Raw genomic sequence first — 22118 nt, 5'->3', positions numbered from 1 at the left:
TAATAAAAATTAATAATAATTAAAATGTTGTATTATACAAGTCTTGATGCATGCTCAAATATCCAGGTAAGGAAATTTCACTTCACTGGGAGAGAAATCACTCATTCAAGTGACTTCTCTCCCACTGAAAAGCGCAACGTCCAGCTGAACAGATTCAACATTCTGGGTTATTATCCAACATTTCACATGTCTGCATTGCATAAAATCACGCAGAGATGAAATTTTCATTTTCATCTCTACGTCTATGGGTTTAGAGGATCAGTTACATTTGTATATCCGTTAGGGTTAAATACTCACTCAAAAGAGGTTGCAACATTTGTTTTGACTGCTTCATCTGGATGTGGTCTCCTAAGCAACCCACTGATCGCCACCATTTCTCAAGATCTCCCAGCCATTCAGTCCTTCTAGAAAATAAACAAATAAATAAATAATAGTAATAGTAATGGTGTTTTAAATGTTTTGGATTTATGTGAAAATGAATCATACTACTATGTTAAGTAAAGTTCATTTTATGGTTACTTACCTTCTCCATTTGGATTCTTGAGGAGATTTCTTTTCTGTTTGGACAAGAAATAAAACAACTTCCAGTCCTGTTTTTTTTGAAAAACTACAGATGGGATACCCTTCTCTTCTGCACCTTTTTCTCCACAAAGATTCGCTGTCAATCACTTCCTTCCACTGATGGCATACTAATTGACAAACACAAACCACCTGACAGGCAGGGACATTTAGGAAGATCTCCTCCAGGACCTTAAAAAAAGAGAACAAAAACAGAAAGATAAAGAGAGCACACGGAGACAAGGACAAAATATAAACTGTTAGAAAGAAGTCAGTGATGTACACTAGTAAATGCATAAGGACTGAAATGTTAAGTGCATCATGTGCCGTTCCCAGCAGCCAGAGTTTATAACAAAACAACTAAGAATGTTTCAAGGTCACTGGATTCTGCCCTAACTGGGTTTTATTAAAAAGGACATTTTTAAACCTAATTTGAGGAGATGTCTGTAAATCAAATCGAAACTGGGAGCTGCTTACAAGGGAGAGAAGCTTGATAGCTGAATGCTCTGACTCACAATTTGCTTTTGGAAACTAGGAACCAAAAGCAAATAGAATAGAAAGACCTCCACTGGGATGATATATTATAATGAGGCCTGGTCCCAGTAAGTATTGCTGTTGTACAATTTTGGATTCAATGGAGGTCTTTCATGGAGCTTTTTGAACAGCCTAATAATAAGGAATTACAACACAAAAAGACTACAGTAGTGCAGATTACTACTATTTACAAACCACGTTGGGTGTGACTGCTATCAGAACTGAAATCTGATATTGCAAAGAGAAGTCGAAGCGACAACAGTCTGACACATTTTAGACTCCTTAAAAACATGAATCATACGAATCTTGGTGCACTATATCTATTACTCCACCCAGCAAAGTGGGGGTGAGATATATCATAATTGTACCAATGTTCGCCTGTATAAAATATTATCCTAGCAATGTTTATATTTAGTTAGAAACAAACTTTCTGGGGTCATTGGGGGGTTTGAGGCATTACTTTCCCAGCCAAAATACAGGAAAAGCATTTATTTCCAACTAAGAAGTTGTTTTTGTTTTTATTAAGTGCATATTTTCCTTTTTAAAGAGTGGTGTCTTGGGCAAAATGTTTGGCATTTACATTCAACTGAATGTAAAACCACTAGGCGTGGTTGCATTACTCGTCCAGCCAGCAGCTGACTGTGACTGGGGCCTAAAAGTAAGTGCTGGTGAAAACACAATAGAAGTAATTAAGGTGCATATTTTTATTCTTCACTCTAACCTCAGTAGTGGGTCACTATAACAATGCGTTTACATCACTACAGAAAAAAAAAAGAGTTTGTTTTCTGTAAATGAAAAATAACAAATTTTAAGATCATTCGAAATTTCGACCTAACTTTTTTAAGAAGCAAGCTTCGGCATGAGGCAGCCCCTTCGGTTTGACATAAATAACTGATGAGGGAAAAATGTTATTACTTGTGGACAAATATGGACTTTTTGTATCAAAATGTGCGAAACAGCAGAAATATTCTAAGTTGTAAGTTCTGAAACAAAGAAAAATAAAAATGTTACAATTATGCACGATCGTAGTTCTTCTGTATCTACTGCATTGCTATGTTTTGTCTGTCCCTCCTTATGAGGATCGTCTTTTCGCCTTCATTGCGGTTTGATGAGAAGTTTTACTTTCCTACAGGAATTTAATATCCAAACGAGGCAGGTTGATGTCAGATTTTGTGTATTTGTGGATAAACTGCCATGATCGATTTCCGGTGTATTGGAGATTTTGCGACTGCGGTCAATTTTGCGCGAGGAGGATAAGGTGATCGGTTCTATATTTCCAAGTAACTTTTAGGGACTCTTACATCTGCATTGAAAGATGAGGCTGACGCTGTTGCAGCTGCTGAAGACTTCTTAGGCGGACTTTGGTCCGGGTCGGAGCTGCTGCTTTCATCCATAGTGCTCCTCACGTCTTCGACAACCAGTCCAGTCCATTAAAATGCTCGGTCCTCTGCCGAAAGAGTCTTAAGTAAAGGGAAACTGAAGTGAAACAGACGCCTAGATTTCAATTAGTCAACTGACGTGGTTTCCAGTAAATTTCATCCCAGAGCCCGTTAGTCATCCCGAGCAGGCAGAGATAATGCTGTGACTCAGGGTTCCAGTATCTTTTACATTCATCCAGAAAGTGAAAGAACTGCGTTTGTTCATGGAGCGACATACAAATGCCTTCGGGGTTGTGGCAGGAGGGGCATCCACTATGAATATCTGGCAAATCAAACATGCTGAAATACCCGCACTTGTGAGTCAGGGCCAAAAGAACGCGATTCTTCTATTTCTGATAAAAACAAAAGAACGCTAAAAAGAAAGCAAGTTGACTATTTTCTTGGCTACAACAAAGTAAAGACAGTTCATACCAAAAGCATGACAAAAAAGGTGTTTTGGTTCTTTTTGTGTTTTTAAATAAAGGGGCAATAATAGTTCAACAACATGAGAGATAGATTTTAATCATATGGCATTTAAACATAGGTGCATTCATGTCTTCAGTCACACAGGCACTGCAGTTTTTGTACAATACAGTACAGAGAACTCTGTTATAAATTACACCCAATACCAAAAATAAATGGATACCAAAGAGCCGAGGACACCGGGGAATTAAGATGGTAGCCATTGATTTTGGTGTCACATCAGAATTCTAAGCAGGCCGCGACCCAGTCCATAGACACAGATTAATCCAGTCTGTGATGATTTTACTCCTCTCTGCATATTTAAATGAATATAAACACAAAAAAGTAAATTCACAATTTCTGCGTAACAGAGACTTGAATCCATGTCGTATCTAAAACAGAGTTTTATCCATCTTCTGTTAAACAGTCAAGAAGTGAGTCTTTTTGGTCAGCGGGAGAGTGCTCCTATGTGTCTGCATCAATCCTGTGAGCTGTAAAGTAGAAATAACATCCACAAAGTCAGATCGGGCACGCCGAGATGGCAGATAGCCTAGCACGGTATATCTTAACAGACATTTTCAAATAAATAAAAAACAAATAAACAAACAAATAAAAATCTCATGTTTAACATATCAAAAAGACTTTTAGATTTGATGTAAATTTACCCTGCAGTCTAAAACATCTAAAACTAGGACGAGTAAGACAGAAAACAAAAGTATGAATTTGCAAGTATGTTAACTCTATAGAAATTGTGGAAATGCTGGTACTGTACTCACTTCCGGCCACTTCGTTTGGTACATCTTGCCAGTACTGGGCTGGACCCTATTTTGCCTTCTGAGCTGCCTCGATTCTTTGTTGCATAGATTCAATAAAGTCTGGAAACGCTGCTCAAAGATTTTGGTGCATACTGATGGCATTACATTTACATATTACAGGAAATACCTACAAGTTTATAAACTCAGCAACAGATTTGGACCAGAGTAAACAAACTATAGGTTTGAAAACATCCTAAAACTCTTTAGACCAGGCAAAGGTTTTCCAGTCTTCCTTTGTCCAATTTTGGGCTGGTCTGAATTGCAGCCTCAGTTCCCTGTTCTTAGTGGATAGGAGTGACACCCAGTGTGGTCTTTTGCTGCTGCTTCAAGTTTCAAAGAGCTGTGCATTCAGAGATGCTCTTCTCCATACCTTGCTTGTAAGCAGTGCTCAATTTAAGTTGCCACTGCCTTCCTATCAGCTTGAATCAGCCTGACTATTCACGTCAACATGCCATTTTCACCTAGAGAACTCACTCTCACTTATCTTTTTTTAAACACCAGAGATGGCTGTGTGGGAAAATCCCAATGGATCAGCAGTTTCGGAAACACTCAGTTCAGTCAATTTGGCACAAATAAATATGCCACCTTTCTCCCTCCCATTCTCCTCAGCAGGTCATCGTGACCGTGTCTACATGTCCGAATGAGATGAATTCCTGATATGTGACTGACTGTTAAGATAATTTGCATTTAAAAATGACTGAAGAGGTGTACCTAAAAAAGTGGCCAGTGAGTGCATAAGCATACTGTCCAAAGGACTTACATTGCTTTGGTATCCTGAGTGACTCCGTGTCTCCTGACAGGACTTGATGCATGACCCCGCGGAATTGATAGAGCACCTTCAGGCTCTTCTCCTCCCCCACACAGGGGTCGTAGAAGCCAGGGAGTCCTGACTGGAAAGGGAACACAAAGTCATGCAGCACTGCCAAGAGACTAACGTAGCGAGCCGTGGATGTCAACTTGTGAGGCTACTCTATTTTTCTGCAGGAAAACACTTAATTCTTAAAAAATTATTGGAATAAACACTATACTTGTAAAACTGACTTTTCAAGTGTTACATTTTGAGTTTGAAAGTCTTGACTTATTACCTTGGTAGCCTCAGTGAGGATGAGTTTTGAGTCTTTCACCAGACACTGCAGTGGCACGGTCACATCAATGACCTTTGCCCTCTCGTGTTTTCTGCTGTTGTCTGTGACGAACTTGCCGTACCAAGCGTTGAGGATAATGAGACCTGTTTAAGTAAGCAGCATCAACATTAAAACCTTTCTTCTGCAATAAAACATCAATAAAACACCCGTTTAGTATTAAGAGTTCAGAAAACCAAGGTTGACTATTAAACACAAATCTCTATTTTCACAGTTTGAATGTTATGTGCCAGCAGTTGCAGCTAAAGAGTCTGTGAAGAGACCAGTGAACTTTTTTTTAGTCATTTGTAAAAGTAATTTTGCAAGTGCGCAATAAAAAGACATAAAAACACCATAATTCATTTTAATCACAGGCTGCATAAACAACACTGTAACCATTTATGAGTGCGGTCAATTAAATAGAAAAGAGCAGCTGCATGCCTGTCACTACACGCACACACACACTGTTATTAACTGTTACTTTATAGGCCTGAAGTCTAAAGGACCGCCGATGATACTAAAAATCAAACAATCTCAACTGTGACAGGTGTCATAAGGCAATTATCGCTCGTCAAACTCCCAAAGGTGAAAATTGTGCTGTCTGCTCAAAGCTTTTTGTTCCTCTGCTTATCAAAGACAAACTAACAAAGAAGACTAATTATCACCAGCGAAAAAGAAAGTAGCAGGGTCACAAAAATCCACTAAAAACTATAGTTCTTTATTAACTGTTTTAGCTTAATTTAAAAAGAAATTGGTGTGAACAATGCAAGTTACCTGATACTCAAAGGAAAGTCGGTTTTAGTGAACCTCTGAAGAAGATGATTACAGTGTTTTCTATGTTTTTTTAAGTGTGTGGTAGGAATTATCAACAAGTGAAAACAGAGATTTTTTTTCTTTTGCTAATAAAGGATTTTTTTCTTTTGATGTAGCCAAACGCTGCAATATGTGAGAATTTACACTTTGTACTGAGCAAAACTCAAGCCGACATCAATAGATTTCGCTCAAAATGTAAAAAACAGCTCTGAATCCAAAATAATTATATTTTTTCTTAACAATCGGCTAAAAATAACATTATTTTCAGGATACCGCTTTCTTCAAATATTACTAATCTTACCCATCCGAGCCTCCTCAGCTTCAATAATCCTGCGCACTGACTCCTGCATGAGCAAGACCTTTAGATATGAAAAGAGACACAAATAATGAGGTTTTACATTGTGTGGATTAAACTAATGAATTTGACTAATGCTCTGCATTTTATCTAATCCCATCTCTCTCTACTGGCAAGAATAATACTGCTTGACAGACACAACACCTGCATCCCTTATCTAACGTTGACAACAACGCAGGATTGGCACCGCAGCTTGTAAAATACTCACAGCAGCTTCTGCCTCCTGTTTCTTTTTGGCTATATCAGAGGCCGAGCTCTCCCTTTGCTTCTCCAAATCTCTGTTGAGTTCAAAGATAAATGGAGAAATAAAATGAGCTCATAAAATCTGCCCATAATAATACATGTGGCGCTACTTCCAATAACACCGCTTGCGTGAAACAACTAAGGTAAAGAAAGTTTCTTACTGTTCCTTCTGGGCCCGCACATATGGCCGAATAATAAGCTGCTGCATGGCGAGGTAGAATACCAGTGGTCCCACTGTGGCGTAAAATACAGCACTAGGCAGGAGTTGGTCAGTCAGGTGAATAGGGAAGAAATACGTCTGGCTGGCTCTGTTAAGTCTGTGGATACAGAGTTGGTTTTAATATTTCTATCTATAGTCATATGCCTGAGGTTGAAAACACAGCAAAGTGAAAACACTGCAGAACTCCAGGTCAAGTGGGAGAGTGAGCTGTGCGCTGTTTCTCAGATGATTAATTTATGTGATATGCTCTCCTTAAGTCTGTCTGTGTCTAAAAATAAAATGTAAGCTGTACATACACTTGCTTTTAAATCATACCCCAGGAACACCTAACATCATATTGTATTGAATCCTGTGTTAACATGTGCAGATACACACTCCCAATTTGTGAAAAAAAGGAGAAATGGCAACAAGAAATTGAGGGAAACTTGGGAAACTCCAATGAATGGGAAATTGGAACAACGAGTTACACTTACTTAATCTTGAGGGAGACACCTTGGGGCACTCCCACGCTGACTGTGGCCCCCAGGACACTGTGTCGACTGATCTTCCTCTCGGCACCGTATTCTACCACAGTCCCAAAAAACCCTGATCTGCACCAAAAGCGCAAAGTTACAACCACTCTACCCATCATTTACTTTAACAGGCCAGTTCCCTGCACAACAATTATCCCACCCAAACTTCATTTAATAGAAACATTAATCACTCTAGAGTTTTACACCAGAAAAGCAACGTTAATATGACCTACAACAGGGGTTCCATTATGAACACATATTGCTCGTTAACAACATACTTTACTGAGCCCTTAATCTTCGTCTGGTCTTCATCCTGAAACTTGTACTGGTAGCTCATCATCATAAAAGTGTGAGGAATGCCAAGCTGCAGAGATAAAATGTGAGCGTTAATCTTGGTGATACTGTGATAAACGGCTGTGATTTTCAGTTAAATATCACTCCTGGCTCCTGACCTGCATTGCGAAGGTGAAATGGCTGCTCTTAGTGTCCCTCACTATGCTGGTGTTCATAGAAGACTGGATCCCCCAGCGCCACTGCAGGTACCCCATAGTGTTCTTGTCTAGGTGACGGGCCAGCACCGTGGTGAACCCAGGACGCACGCCTCGAGATGAAAACTGGAGCCCGCACTGAGCAGTCACAAAGCTGAGAAAACACGCAAAATAAAGAAATCGGTGAAATTGTTCACGTTGTTGCAAAAATATCGAGGATTGACTTGTTTTTCTCTAGCACTTCTAAGCATACAATCGAGGCGTCAAGTTGCGGAATATCTTCATTCCGAGGAAAGGTCCGTGAGTGTCTCCGGCTCCCAACTCTACCTGTTTAAACACAGACAGCAAAAACGTCTCACATCTTAAAATGTCATAGCGTGTTATTAAAAACCCACACACGCCTGTTTTGTGACAAATCCCAGCAATTTACAGTACTAGGGAGTGTGCAATGCCCACTGAAAACACAGCATACCTCTCCCCACCCCTTAGCTGATGTGACTCTTCTCAAAGCCAGGTTAATAGAGCCGCCTCCGTTTCCATTGTGGGTTGACAAGGACCCAGACAGAATGGCTGTGTCTTTTGTAGTGAGAGGAGCCTGCAGTAGAATACATAAAACTGTGAGTCCTGTTATTAGCATCAAGTCAAACATCTTTCCCAAAAGCCATCACAGACTCATTGGCATCTCTTAATCCAATATATAGAAGAGCAAGAATCCTGGGGCAACCAGTTACCTCTATAGATTGTGATATGTGCATTTTGTTGATTTCCACATGTGGGACTCCACCTCCAACCATATCTTCATAGTCCTCTTCATACCGGTCAAAAAGGTCTGTGGCGTCAATACCCACACTAATCGTTCCCTGTGAAATTATCACGAATCGATACAGTGTTTATTGAAAATTCATAAAAAATGCACACCATTCCTGGGTTTTATTCACTTCAATGCGAGGTTTCTTATCTTCCCTCAAACATACCTTTGGGTTGGTCCTTTGCTGAAGTCTTCTCTCCTCTCGCTCTTTCTGAAGACGCTCATACTCTTCTCGAATCTCTGCAGGGGTTCTTTTCCTTTCCACCACCTGCAGGCAGAAGATATGTTATTTGAATGTAAACCGAGCAGAACTGACTGGTTGCAGATACAGGTTTACACTTGGAAACATAAATAAATAAAAATAAATATATAAATCACTCTCCCATATATTCTTCCTCTGTAAATATTTGTTCTTTCTGCATCATACTTTGTACAGTCCAGCATTATTAGATGAAGGCAAAGGTAGAACAGTTTCACACAAAGGCACCAACGCTACATTTTTTAAGGATGTTATTTTTTAATGCGTGCCTCTTGATGTTTCCATCAGCTTTCTCAAGATGTCGATATCCAGCTAAGAGATATTTGAACACTAACAAAGACAGGAGGCTTTTTCTTTTTGAATTTCTGAATATTGTTTTGCCAACTTGCAATGAATATGGTCAGAAGTTACAAGGTACTTTTGACTGCTCCCTTATTTCCCATGGGGTTACCACTGCAGACGGATCCACATATTTGATTTGGAACAGATAAGACTGGCACTGGAATTACACTAGCTTGTGAACCCCTGAAGACTGAGTTTGTGTTTTGGACCATGCATCTTTTCTATGAAAGACACAGACAAACCACAACACCACAGAGTTCTGAAAATTTAATTACAAAATTTACTCTACGCTTGGTTTTGACTAGCAATGCATGTCATATTTATCATGAATTCAATATACAGTATTTTAAGAATGAATAAGTTGACTCTTGTAATCGGTATTGTCGAAATTCAGAACGCTACAGAGCTGGTATTGAAGTTTTTCGCACGTGAAAAGGAAGTTATAGGTGTGTCAGTGTATATTACTTAATAGCAAACAATAGTTCAACACAACGACCATTCTTTCTAATTATGGATGTGATGTATGCTTCAGTGGGAAATCAACCGTGTAGGTACATTGTAACCGCAAACCCCTCTGAAACCCTACGATGTAAAGACCATCATAACCTGACATGCACCTCCCTCCCCGTAATTACATGCCACGTCAACACAGCCCATAACTAGTGATTATCATTGATTCTTTCTATTCATTTCTAGCTACTTTTTCACTGCAATTTATTTATTTATAAGTGAGAGGATAACAATCATTGCCTCAATATAAGGAATAATAATCACAGTATCAGATTATTAGGAATCTCAAATGTCAGCAATTTCCTGGAATGAGACTGCAGAAACTATTTTAACTGATTGTACAAAACTTGAGGGATAAATATGTTTGAAGACACCAGACATTGTGGACCCAAGGGAGAAAAAAGTCTATCGTTGCTGGCACTGGATGTAAAATATGACCACAAGGCACTCAATCAATCAATGGATCACACAGAACAATAAATGCTGGCAGCGACCTCAGCCACTCAACATAGGATATGTCATAGGCACTGAAGACGTCTAAACAAGTCACAAGTCACTGAGAGACTCACCTCCCATCCTTCAACATCAAGTCCTCGCTTGCCATAGATATCATAGATGGCACGTGCCTGAGGGTCACTGAGCACTAGAAAGAGATTCAAAATATAAACCATCAGTATGCTTTCTCTACGTCAAAACATACTCAAGAGCATCAGCAGTTCAACACAGGGTTGAGAAAGGAATCAAAAGGAAATGGGATCAATACTCTTCTTACCTTCATAAGCTTCGTGTACAAGGTTAAAAAGGTGCTCTGCTTGTGTCTTTAGTTCAGGATCCCGGTGTTTGTCTGGGTGATAGAGCATGCATAATCGTCTGTATGCCGCCTTCAGCTCCTCCTGCGTAGCCTGAAGGGAAAAAAAGAGAGCACAGCATAGTTACAACATAACATAACGCGGATTAAAAATTGTTTTTAAAAATGTAATCTAGCCTACCATTACCCCAGCATATTTTATGTTTTAAAATCACTCGGAGTGATATTTTTATAACCGATTCGGAATCAGTTTTTACCTTCCTTGCTTAAGAATGTGGAAATTATAATAACATTTATAGTTCAGTATACTTACACACTTTAGCCTGCCAGCAAATGGTTTTCTTTTGCATAACGAATTTTCAGATAAACACGATGCTTTTTGCTGCTACAAGTAAATAATCACGACCAAAAACGTCCGATTCCTGCAGACTTAAAAAGTCCATCTATACTATAATCAGCACTGCGTGTTGCATGCTGCAGCTCCGAAGTTACATTAGCTACTTAGCACTCTCCAAAGTACATGACATACATGTGAAATTGAAAATAAAACAATTGCCAGTCCGGAAACATCAGCTCTTAGATTGCCACATAAACACACCGATTCTCTGTCCTGCACAAGCAACATATTACGCTGCCAAAGCTGTCACCCACGACCCTTCTGTGCTCACTGAAACAACCGAAGAGTTAACCAATGTCGAGGGTCACTAGTTAGCTGCCTAGCTAATGTTTCATCTATGTTTGGGAGCAACGCTTTAATAACAGCAGTATAAAGTTTATAGGACGACCGATGCTGAATCCGCACACGCAATCATTCAGATCCCAGCTGCATATTGTACCTCTCTTCTGACATTTAGCAAGGAATAATAATCATCACTGGCGAGCTCATCATCGTCTAAGGGAGACGCCATGTTCACACCCGGTCATCTCTTCTTTGTGCCACTTATGTCGCTCCAAGTCTCCTCTTCGCGCTCTGTCGCCCCCTGGTGTTGGGATGAGCGACAACTCCGCGGCCGTTTCCTAAATGCTGACACATTGCGACGCGGTCCTGTGCATATTTAAGTTTGAATTCATTAATTGCAGTTGATGTGCTTATGAGGAATAATGCGTAGGAAAGAATTATGAAGTAACCCGGCTTTTTTTTTGCTTTTGTTTTGTTGTTGTTGTTTTTGCACTGCAGCCATCCGCGAATTTACTTTAAAGTTACTTTAGTGTTCATTCAACCTGATTTATTTTATTTCAGTTTTGCAAATGATACTATATAATGGCTAAATAACGTGCAGGGGAGAAATATTATGTATATACACCGAATGTTCTTTTTTATGTGAGAGAAAATGAATATTGCTCATTTTAGAGGGAACGTGTATGCCTTAATTCTAAAGGAATATTGCCTGCATCACATTCAGCTATAGAAGCAATTAAGGCAGGGGGTGAAGAAAATCACATTAGGTCTTTCATTAATTACTCTCCTCGCAATAACAACAAGCCGTTGACTGCACGAGGCGCAGCAGCAGGCAGCAGAGGAGCTGTTCTTTCAGCACCACCTCAAACTATACACTGCATTTCAACGCTGACGGCCAGCAGCCTGTTAAAGGCTGTCCTTGAGTGGAGTGCCGCAGTTGAAGCGATTAAGCACAGTGATCTGTAATTAGATTGCCTCTAGCCATTTAACGTATATTGTCAAGTATGTGTGATTGCGCCATAATGATAGCAGTTACAAGAAAATCCTCCGTGGCATGTAGCGGGTAGAGTTAAAAGTTAACTCTGGACCAGAAACAGCTGTTTACATGGACTCCACCGCCGGCAGCCTCCCTCATGGTGAAACAAGAGGTGGTATCCACATCTCCTGGAAATCAATGCGGTTTTCAGTATTGTGGTGAAATCATTTAGACAGGCCTACAGGGGAAAAAGTAGTCTGCAGGCTCCCCAATGTAAACGGACACATGATTGACAGTCTGCGCAGAGAACTGTCCAATATGTCTCAAATGCTTTATCATTTGTTTCTTTACAGGGCTGCATATTTGTCTTCAACTCAAACTCGGTGTCTTAAATACGGGAAAATGAAACTTAAAACAAAGTGCTCCATGATGGATGATTATGGAAAATTCTCTCTCTTTTTTCTTTTCTGAGGCTGAACCTCCAGTTATTAGTTGTACGAACCAGCTCGTGTCTCCAGTATCAGATTAGATAAGCAGACTTTGATTAAAAAACAATTAATGAAGAACATTAGACACTTAATTTCTTCTAATAACTGGTTTTGCGTCACTCGGAAATGACAGTGTAAAACAACTTGGGTGGGGTGGCTCAAAAGGGAAGCATTTAATATTCACAGTCTAATCAGTTTCTAAAAAAAGAAATAAATAAAGAAGGAAAATTATGAAAGCAACCTGCCAGATATTAAAGTTTTCTTTCCCTTTTTATAATACTGTCTTTTAAAGACCAGCATTGCCTCTGAGCTGTAAAAATATATTAAATAAAAATATTTATATTTAAAAAAAACCCTAACAAAATACGGCTGGTGGTGCCAAGGTGAGGTGAGATGTGTTGTTTTTCATCCCGGAGCCTCTCTGTCAGTCACCGCCTCACAGCCAATGATAAGTTCGCCTCGGTCGGACCGACTCGCCGCTTGCTCCTCCGGTCCCTCCTCGTGCTGTCCTCGCCGTGCACGCGCGTGGTACCCACGGTCGTGAGGAGGAGGAGGATGTTGCGCGTGAAGGGGAAATGGCTGCCGAAAACAAGCCGGAAGGTAAGAGAAATATAATGGGATTAATTTACTAGTATGACCGCGGTGTGGGTTTTGGAAGAGCTGCAACTCCGTGCGGAAATGACACACGCGTGAAGCCGAGCGGAGAAATTTTCGGTAGAAAGCGGCTCCGCTATTTTCCTCCGAATAGGCTGCTAAAACGTGGAGACATCACCTAGCCAGCTAATATTAGCTTGCATTCTAGCCAAGCTACTATTCCCATCGTAGCCCACATTTAAAAGCACGCCACTGGGACGAATAGCGTGGCAAAAGTGCCGTGTTTACCGTTTATTGTGCTCGGGTTCCTTGTCAAATGACGAGCAATTCAAGTTGTTAACAACAAGGCTAAGTTAATGACAACATGTCATTGGCATCGACCAACTTCTTCCCTTATTACCCAGCTTTAAAAGCGGCTTGGTTGTGTTAGTTTATATGTCAATACGGCTCTGTTTTCAAGCCGCTTTTTGCAGCTTGTTTTGACGGCATTACAATAGGCTAATTATTAAGACATGTCTGATTTAAAATGTAGCCTGTAAGTCTTGTTTTTTATCTCTCTTTCTTTCTTTCTCCTCTTGGAGAGGGTCGTTTAGTCCCCCACCTCTTGAAGCGCGAGAAATTTCTTCGGCTTTCAGCGGATAGTGTTTATGAGCCAGAAGTGATGTATTGTTTTTAAACGAGCGAATATTAGCCTCCGTTTTCCAAATGCCAATTAATACTACTTGGCCTATATTTGGTCCGAAACACGGGCATCAAAGCGTTGTGATGCCTACTCCGCTCGCAATGCCCTATCGCACTTGAAATGCCATCACACCGGAGGAAGCAGGGAGGATGGAGAGTAGGATTTCCAGCAGCCTGCCTGCCCATTACACTACTTTACAGATAGGACAAAACGAAGACTTCCCTCCCCTCCTCAGCTGACTTCACACGGCTTGCTAACTTGAAATGAAATGCACTAGACTTAATTATTTTCCTTCTTAGTGGAATATTTTATTGCAACCCATATGCATAAGAGATTTGATCTCATTCAGACAGGCCCATGGATTTTTTGGGTGAGTAATTAAACAACGCCTGCATGAAAATAAAGATGTGATCCATGATTTTTAAACGGACCGGTTTTCCTGGCGCCTATTCACTGATAATGGTATTTGAAGCTGGCTGGAGCCAGTTACTTATTTACAATCTCAGTGTTTTTGATACAGATGAAATGTGTATATGTTAAAATATATATTTTCAACAATGATCTTAGAATTAAACGCCTGATTATTTACATGTTATAGTTTGTGTGTATTCATACGTTTTTGCTATTGTTACTTTAATTGATTTATTGATAATTATCTAACTTTTTTATTGAACAGAATACAGTGGTAGATAATTCAAATCATATGTTCTTGTTTTTTATATATATTTGCTGATTTATATAGAGCTTTAGGGTGCAGAAAAGAGTCTTTCTAGGTTTTTCTTTTTCTTTTCTTTTTTAAACTGGCTGCTTGAATTGAGAAAGACAACATTTTTTAATTTAAAAAAAAAATGGTCCAGCTGTTTCTGAGCTGTTCTTTATGTTTTTTTTGCAGGGTTTAAAATTAAACAGGCATCTGTCAGTCTTTGGTGTCAGTAACCTCAAACACAAATTCTTTTTGATGTAGAATTATTGTAATGTTTCAAATTGTCTCGGTCCATGTGAGGAGAGATGATAAAACGCTGGGATTTTAGTTGTTTGGATGTCAGTGTGCCAACCACTAAAGCGAGTCCCACCAGGGGGTGGTATTGAGCTACAGAAGCGCACTTACATGAGGGATCAGTCTGCGGCTATGACAAAAAAAATGAAGACATCTGGTTTTGTGATAGTAATGACTTCACTATGGTGTATAGTCCTAATGAATTCATCTACATAGCTGAACTTAGCAAATAGACTGTAGCTGATAATCGCGATGTCTCCCCCAACACGAGGAGCTCTCACTGCAAACCTTGACTTGAAAGTCCCATTGCTGAGCCGGTCAAGTTATTTTCAGAGTTCCTATGAGGCCGGTCAGTGGAAAAAGGAGGAGGAAGGGGGGCATAAAGAGACAGAGAGTGCTTCATACCTTCATGTAAACGCTATATACTCTCATGCATACCTGGCCGTTAAAGCTTTTACATAAAGCTGTCGTGAATCATTCCACTTGAACCAAGTCTTTTTGGCTTTTCAGCAGGAATGTAAAACGTTTAAACGAACACAGCTTTTACAGTTTTTACATGACGTGTTCCTGAATGTCTGGCTGCCACTAAGAGAGCTCAACAGTGTTTCCTTAACCTTTTGTCCTTGTGGTATGCGGGCAGCGCCGATCGCTCTTAGCTGTTTGGCAGGTCTTATGATGGCCCATAACAACTGAGGGTTACATCTTGTGTTAAACCCAGGGGCCATGACCCAGCCTCACGTCGTGGTGTAATGTTTACATCCTGGGGTATTTCTCTCCAGCCTAACTGATCGTCTATCCCCTTGGGGTTATTTTTTTTCCCCCTTCACACTCATAAAAAGCTCTGTGTGTCCGTTACTTTAAGTACAAAGCCTGGAGGGCACTGAAAGGACATGCTTGATATGTCTCACACTGACACTGGTCTGGATAAAACTACAGCCAGTGGTCTTATGAATCCGCTAGAGCAGAAATTCCATATAGATATTTCAGTACTACAGCCAAATGTGAGAAATAAAACAAGGAGGTTTGTAAAGAAAAGAAAACACCATGTGAAAATGCAATCATGATATTAACCTCTGAATTGAAATCTTATGGTATTTTTCCCAGCCTACCAGAATCATGTAGCACACTTTGATTAATATAAAATCAGGTAATTGCAAATCCAATGATGAAGGGAGTGTTTACTCACACTTAAAGTTCATACAGGTGTGTTAACCTGCATAAACCCAAGACTAATCCAAACAGTCAATAAAGGTTGCTTTTTGAAATGTAGTAAATAAGGCCTGCGGTTTCTGCCCGTGTAGGAAGGGCTTTTTCTCATTTTTTTAATGCAGGCACAGTTTGAAAAGTTTCACGATCTTATCATTTCACTCAAAGTTCAGGGTGAAGCAGCAGGAAAACATCAAGTAAACACGCAGTCAGCCATTAACTTACAAAAGTGCTTGTGCAGCAATGGCATAAATATTTCTCTGCTGTTTTGTAAAGACGACTTGCTCTGCCAGTTTTGTGTGGAATCAGGATATAGCTACATTTTTTCCCAGGCTTTTAATTGAATCAGTGAAGTATGGATGGGTGGGACCCACGTCCAGTCTGTGGTTGCTGAGACGTCTGCATGTAATAGACCTTTACCGACAGCTTTGCAGGGTCTCCACTGGTTGATTGTATTGATTCTTCCAGCTCACCAATGACACAATAAGAAGTGTTACTGACCCATATCAAAACAGGCCAGAGCTATACTAACCTATATCAAGGGGCATTTTCCTTGTAGAGAGAAAAAGATTGAGTTGATGGAAAGCTTCACTGTTTTAAACAACCAATAGACAAATTCAATATGTATTATTACCCTGATTATTGTTGGTGTTATTATTATTCCCATCACATTTTTCCCAACAGCTCTTGTGTGTTTTAAATGCATTTCAAAAAACTGTGTGTAGTTTCTGTTGATGTTGCTTGCATGGGGGAGTTTGCTTAGGTATCACAGGCTGGGAGAATGCTTCTTTTCCTCGATTTTCTCTACTTTTCTCTTTGCCTCCTGAAGGACTGAAGAAAGTTCGTAATCCGGATCGAATGTACAGATCAGCAGTGTGTTATGCTGGCCATGGTCCACCTAAGAATATCAGTGATGACACAGAGACGAACAGTAAGAGTCAGTTATTAATACTGCATTGCTGCTGCAAGAGGCCACTAGCTGGCCAATCTATTATTCATCCATCAATTCATTTATTTACTTCTTGATTTCATCCGTCCCCATGCCCCCTCCCTCTTTTATTCTTCTCCAACACAACACCACCTCCGGCTGTTCTGTTGATTGAAGTGTCTGCTTTACAGGATCACGCTGTCAATAGTTGAAGTGTTGTCGTTAACTAAGAGTGATTTCAGGTTGAGGCCAGGGGATCAGGACCTGAGCAGACCCTCAGAGAGAAAGCTTACGCTTTGATCCATCAATTATGACCCAGGACTTGCTTTTTCTTTGCTTTTCTTAAACCTGTATTTGATGGAGGGGTATCAAGTCAGGTTAACGGTATGTTGTAAAAATGCTGGAAAAATAAATAGTGTATGACCAAATATAAAAGAAATAGCATCCTATATATTTTTCCTTTATGGGTTAATATTTGTCTCTGTCTCCCTCTCATTTCATTTGCACTCGATCAGAACTCTAGATCAGACATCATAGAGGAGGTTTTTATGACTTGTAAAAGCTAGCTTCTGTAGGGATTGGTTCAGTGCGCTTACAAGTCTGTGCACAAGCGCTATTTTCTGTCATGACCAAAACAAGTCAATCAGAAATATAGGCCAAAGTGTTGACTTTATTTGTGGTGATTTTCCCTTCATTCCTCTTTAGAGAACATTGCCTGAATTTTAGCCTCTGTCTTTTTCCATTGAAAAAAACGGTCCCCTCTAAAGCAGATTGTTCCTCTGCAAAAAGGAGTGCCTTCATTGTTAATGAATACACCAGTCTCTTCACTGCTGGGAGACTCTGTTGATCTAGGCTAGAGACTGGGTAATTAAGTGTGCTCATGTATTGTCATTTCTAAATAGTAAGTCTGAAATCACCCCCAACCCCTTGTTAGACTCTTCACTCGATATGTGTCACTGGAAGAGCTTTGCTGCACCAGATCTTTTTGGTATTTTTAACAGAGAATGTTTTGAAAGATTTAATGCCAAGGGAGTGCCAGTGCAGATCTATGAAACAGTGATGCAGACTGTAACGGGAACATTTTTGATAGACTTTTGCGTTACCCTTTCATGTGTGACAACTGTGACTGACAATACATTTTGCCAGTGTTGCTGTTTTCCCTCATGTTATTGCATGGTATTACAGTATCCTGTTCCCATGTCAGACACCCCGTTTAATGTGTTCAGCCTGGAGGGTTTTCTGCCTACCAGGACACTCTGTAGCAGAATACAAGAGCTCAAACAAGCAGGTAAACCATTGATCTGAGTAATCGTCTGAGTAATTGTGGGAGTAGTTATGATACAGAAAGAAGGGTTTTGTTTGTGTGCATGTGTAAGCTAGAGGGAAAAAACAGAAAGAGAACAAGAGCAAGAGAGAGGGAGTGAGAGTGAGAGAGAGACCTCACCTCTGCTCTCCTTGAGATGGGATTTTTATGGATGGGTGAGCGTGGTGAGGGCTGAGAACACATAAAGAGTCATTTTCAGTTTGTTGCAGGCAGTTAACCATGTGTACATGTTTGTTGAACTTTCAGTAATAGGCGCAGGCTTTTTTTTGAGCTGTTTGACTTTTTGACAGTCTTTGCTTATTATGCTACATTATAGTATACTATTAACTACACAGAGTGTGTCCAGCATATGGCCATTGAGGTAATGTAAACAGTGTAAATGTAAATAGTGAAAGCTGCAATACTGCACATGTTGCATCTTGTAGCACAACGGCATAAGAAAATGTTCCCAGTGAGATTCAGTCCTATTCAGATCTCTCGCTGGCATGCAGATGCTTTCTCCCTTTCCCAGCGGGGAAAAAAAACCTTTAGCATTTTTTACAACAGCTGTTGTGTGCATTCCCGGTCAAACAACCATCCTTGATTCTTTCACTAGACGCCGTATAATGGTCTCTTTGCTTTAGGTTTATAGTACCATAGCTGTGCTATAGCGAAGTTCACCAGTTCACTTTTTTTGCTCGTGGGCAGTTTGTAATTTCACTAGATGTAAGAGTGTTATCGAACAGGCTATGGGCCAAATGATAAAGATAATTGGTTTCCCCGTCCTACACTAAAACATAGCTATTTTAAGTCTGCGTCTACATACTCCTCTCTGTGTTCCCATCAAGAGCCATCAGGCTGTGGGGAGACCAGCCCCTGGACGATAGGCATTATTGTCGTTATTGCCAGGGAAATTTGACACTACTTAAATTGTCCTGTGTTGTTTTAAAGCTCAGCTCAGGATCTCCCACAAGTGCTTGGCTATAGACTCTCGTCTAATCAAGTGTTTGGTTCACTACTGGACAAGAGCAACCACTTTTTCTTTTAGGTACAGCCTAATCAGTGATATAGATTAAAGGTCTGCATGAATTAAATAGTGTTTTTGTAATATTTGGAAACATTTCAAGCCCGTTAAGATTAGAGATTTCAAATCAGTTTAATTAGTGAATTTAGATTTTCTGTGTGGAAATAAAAGAGAAACTTGAGAAAATCGTTTTTGTTGTTGTGTGATATATTTAAAGCTGTATCAAGTTAATTAAAGATCAGCAGTCGATTCATTTTTTTTAGAAACAAGCCATTTTAGCTGTCAGAATTGTTAAATGAATGTGGAAATCACAGCGTTTGACCAAAAATAGTTTGTGCAAGGATTTGGGGGATTAGATGGATCACAGAAATGTGTACACATCTTTAGGCTACTGAAACCAATATCCCGTTACAGTAAATGCATTGGCCATAGACTCATGCAGGTTAAGCCCACTTTTTCTCTTTCCTCTTCATTTTTTTCACATCTCACAACTAGATTAATTGGTTTTAGTTTCCAGCGTGTTATCAGTTGACCATTTCCCCCTGGCTGCATAAGTTCATCTCTGCTTCACATTTGAACACACTTTGTCTGGATTTTCATCAAGCTAACATGTTCCCCGTTTCTACCGATGGTGTGAGCTGTAGGTCCACTCTGTCACCTTCTGTATGTCTGGTCATTATATCTACTGCATGAGACATACAACACATTATACATTTCTCTACGCATTTCATGAATTTTCTTACTGTCTGTGCATGCATTAACTGCATGTGTGCTCTAGTATTTGTCTGCATGCTACAGATAGAAAGCATATATATCTTATACTTTTCTTCCTTCCTGTCTATTTTAGCAGGCCTGTGCTTTTATGTTTTCATAGCCCATGGATATCTTACCTACAAACTGAAACATAATGCAGTTAATTTTTTATATTCCTTTAGAAGCAGTTGGAAAATTAGCTGCTTTAGGAAAAAAACATCACTGCTAGTTTCAAAAGATGCAACAAATGAAAGCACCACACATTAAATGGTGTTCAGGAAGTCTTGAGAAATGTCCCTTTACTTAATAAAAAGTCATAATAAATGCACGTATTTCTTCAAGGATGTTTAAGTGATCAAGATGTGACCATCATTGCAATTTTCATGTGGAAGTCTGCATCAAGGCAAAACCTCTTTGCATATGTTGTTTTTTGTTTTCAGTACAGCACTACTAATTTGTTTTTTGAATACAGCGCTTTGTAGTGGATAAAAAAGCACATTTTTGCCTCTGTTCGCTTGACATTTTGTCACCTCAGTTGATGAAATGTGTCTGAACTTATCTCATTTGCCTAACCACACTAATTTCTAAGCTAAAGTCTTTTTTCAATTTTTGGTCCAGCCCAGTGGATGGCTGTCAAACAACATAATGATAACAGACACTGCCATAGACCTAATTCAGTTTCAGAGCACTTCTTACTGCACAGAGACGAGGGCCAAATATTTATCCACAGGACTGTTTGTTCTTCTCTGATTCACCTCCCATGTGTTCTAGGTATAACTACAAAAGAACAGTTAGACTCCTCTTCACATCCATAAGCCATATTAGCCACTGAACTGTTGTGGAAAATGTTTGCATTCAAAGTTACTTTGGGTATGCACCACCAGCAGCGATTTGTTGAATGATCTATAGCCAAAACATTAGCTTGCTATTTCTCCACAATGTGGGCACAGATTAAAAAGAAAAACTGTCACTCCCAGTGCGCTCTGAGACAGAGACGGAAGAGAGAGGGTTTTGCGTTCAGGGCTCAGATATTGATTAAAGATTTGTTTTTGTCAGCCTTTCCAGTCTCATGACCCTCGCTCTCATCTCTAGGGTGGGGCTGGAGCAAGCTAGCATGACAGATACCCTTAAATTTGGCCCAAGTGTTTGCTTAGCAGCCAGGATCAGCGATAATCCAAACATCATCACAGAGAAATATATATATCTTTATACCCATTCGTCAAAGGGTGATGTAAATTATACAGCAGCATGCACAGACTGCCACTGTTCAGCTCATACATGGCCTGTGGTGGCAACATGAAAGCTGCAGACCTCTAGTCTCTATATTGAAAAGCATTCCTCTCCCCGTTTAGCCTTTTGTATGTGAGCTCACTCATCAAGACCTAGAATGTAATTGGCTCCAGTGTGCCAGCTCAGCTCAGCACATCCTCTCGTGTAACAAGCTCTGGTATCAGCCTGTCTTGCACTTTAGTGTTTCACAACCAAATAGTAGTTTTCTGTAGATCCTTCTCTTGGCTAATGTACAGGCAGTCATTAAGGCTGCTGTTTAAACTCCAAAATAAATATTAAACCTTACAGGGGTTCCATGGGAAAAGCAAAGAAGTAGAGTTGTTTATAGACTTTGATCAACTTCTGGTTAAGAAAAAAGAGCTACATTTACATTCTCAAAGCCAAATTTTAGTGGGTAAGTTCCTGTTTATCCACTGATCAAATCAGGCAATTTGATTAAGAAGAGCTTGTCTATATTCTCTAAACCTGCTAGGCCCCCTCAGGGCTGTTTTTGTATCACACACAAACTACAGGATATATACAAGATATCCATTCCACATTCCGCAATGGACAGATTTTTAATTAGTAAACAGTACTTTGTAGGAACGCTCACAGTTTCTCCTTTGCATCAGTGAAAATGCCCGGTGGAAGAAAGACATACTGTAGCTGAAATATTGTAAGTTCTGATAAATAGCAGGTGACAGAACAAAAAGAGTTTAGAGTTATTAGAGTGCTGTAAAAGGAAACCTCAGTAATGAAGAGTTCACTTTTGTGTGTTTAAGAGCCTTGTAAGAAATGTTTTTTAAAAGACCCCATTCAAGTTAGACAAGGACTCCCAGATTAGAGAAGGCCAAAACTGAGCATCTGAGGAAGTGCCACATCTAAAAAAACATGGTTTATTTAACAGCAAAAAGCACAGAACGCTGTTTGAAACATGACAGTAGTTAACCTGT

At 39.8% G+C, this 22118-nt stretch overlaps 3 protein-coding genes across 5 annotated transcripts in view; 1 reads left to right on the top strand and 2 right to left on the bottom strand.

Annotated features, from left to right (window-relative positions):
- Positions 1–302: 302 nt before the first annotated feature.
- LOC146684607 (F-box only protein 6-like) lies at positions 303–2630 on the bottom strand. Its single transcript, XM_085445061.1, has 4 exons — positions 2394–2630; positions 638–750; positions 524–557; positions 303–404 (listed from the first exon to the last, which is right to left on the bottom strand). The coding sequence occupies exons 1-4, from the start codon at positions 2484–2486 to the stop codon at positions 396–398; spliced, it is 249 nt and encodes an 82-aa protein (XP_085301187.1). The 5' UTR covers positions 2487–2630; the 3' UTR covers positions 303–395.
- Positions 2631–3003: 373 nt separating this feature from the next.
- On the bottom strand, positions 3004–11198 carry dnajc11a (DnaJ (Hsp40) homolog, subfamily C, member 11a). Of its 2 annotated transcripts, XM_085444154.1 has the most exons (17): positions 11103–11198; positions 10231–10360; positions 10028–10101; positions 8514–8615; positions 8271–8399; positions 8012–8134; positions 7793–7866; positions 7504–7693; positions 7330–7415; positions 7013–7129; positions 6481–6636; positions 6285–6354; positions 6023–6080; positions 4873–5015; positions 4548–4677; positions 3749–3856; positions 3004–3463 (listed from the first exon to the last, which is right to left on the bottom strand). In XM_085444154.1, exons 1-16 carry the CDS (start codon positions 11172–11174, stop codon positions 3795–3797), a joined length of 1716 nt encoding a protein of 571 aa, XP_085300280.1. In that variant the 5' UTR covers positions 11175–11198; the 3' UTR covers positions 3004–3463; positions 3749–3794. The 2 variants fall into 2 exon arrangements, with proteins under 2 accessions (XP_085300280.1, XP_085300281.1); XM_085444155.1 differs by lacking the exon at positions 3749–3856.
- A 1684-nt stretch (positions 11199–12882) lies between these two features.
- The window catches only part of camta1a (calmodulin binding transcription activator 1a), a 279253-nt gene continuing 270017 nt past the window's right edge, over positions 12883–22118 (top strand). Inside the window, exons 1-2 of one of the 2 annotated variants that reach the window (XM_085442815.1) lie at positions 12883–13009; positions 16718–16819. In XM_085442815.1, the coding sequence (XP_085298941.1) occupies positions 12985–13009; positions 16718–16819 (127 nt within the window). In that variant the 5' untranslated portion in view covers positions 12883–12984. The remainder of the gene's footprint in view (positions 13010–16717; positions 16820–22118) is intronic. The other variant, XM_085442814.1, reaches the window with a different exon arrangement.

The sequence above is a fragment of the Copadichromis virginalis genome, linkage group LG20, assembly GCF_057382275.1.
Source record: "Copadichromis virginalis isolate Kocher_CV1m ecotype Utaka linkage group LG20, C_Virginalis_male_GT1.1, whole genome shotgun sequence".
Taxonomy (NCBI): domain Eukaryota; kingdom Metazoa; phylum Chordata; class Actinopteri; order Cichliformes; family Cichlidae; genus Copadichromis; species Copadichromis virginalis.
This window is presented reverse-complemented; position numbering and strand designations above follow the sequence as displayed.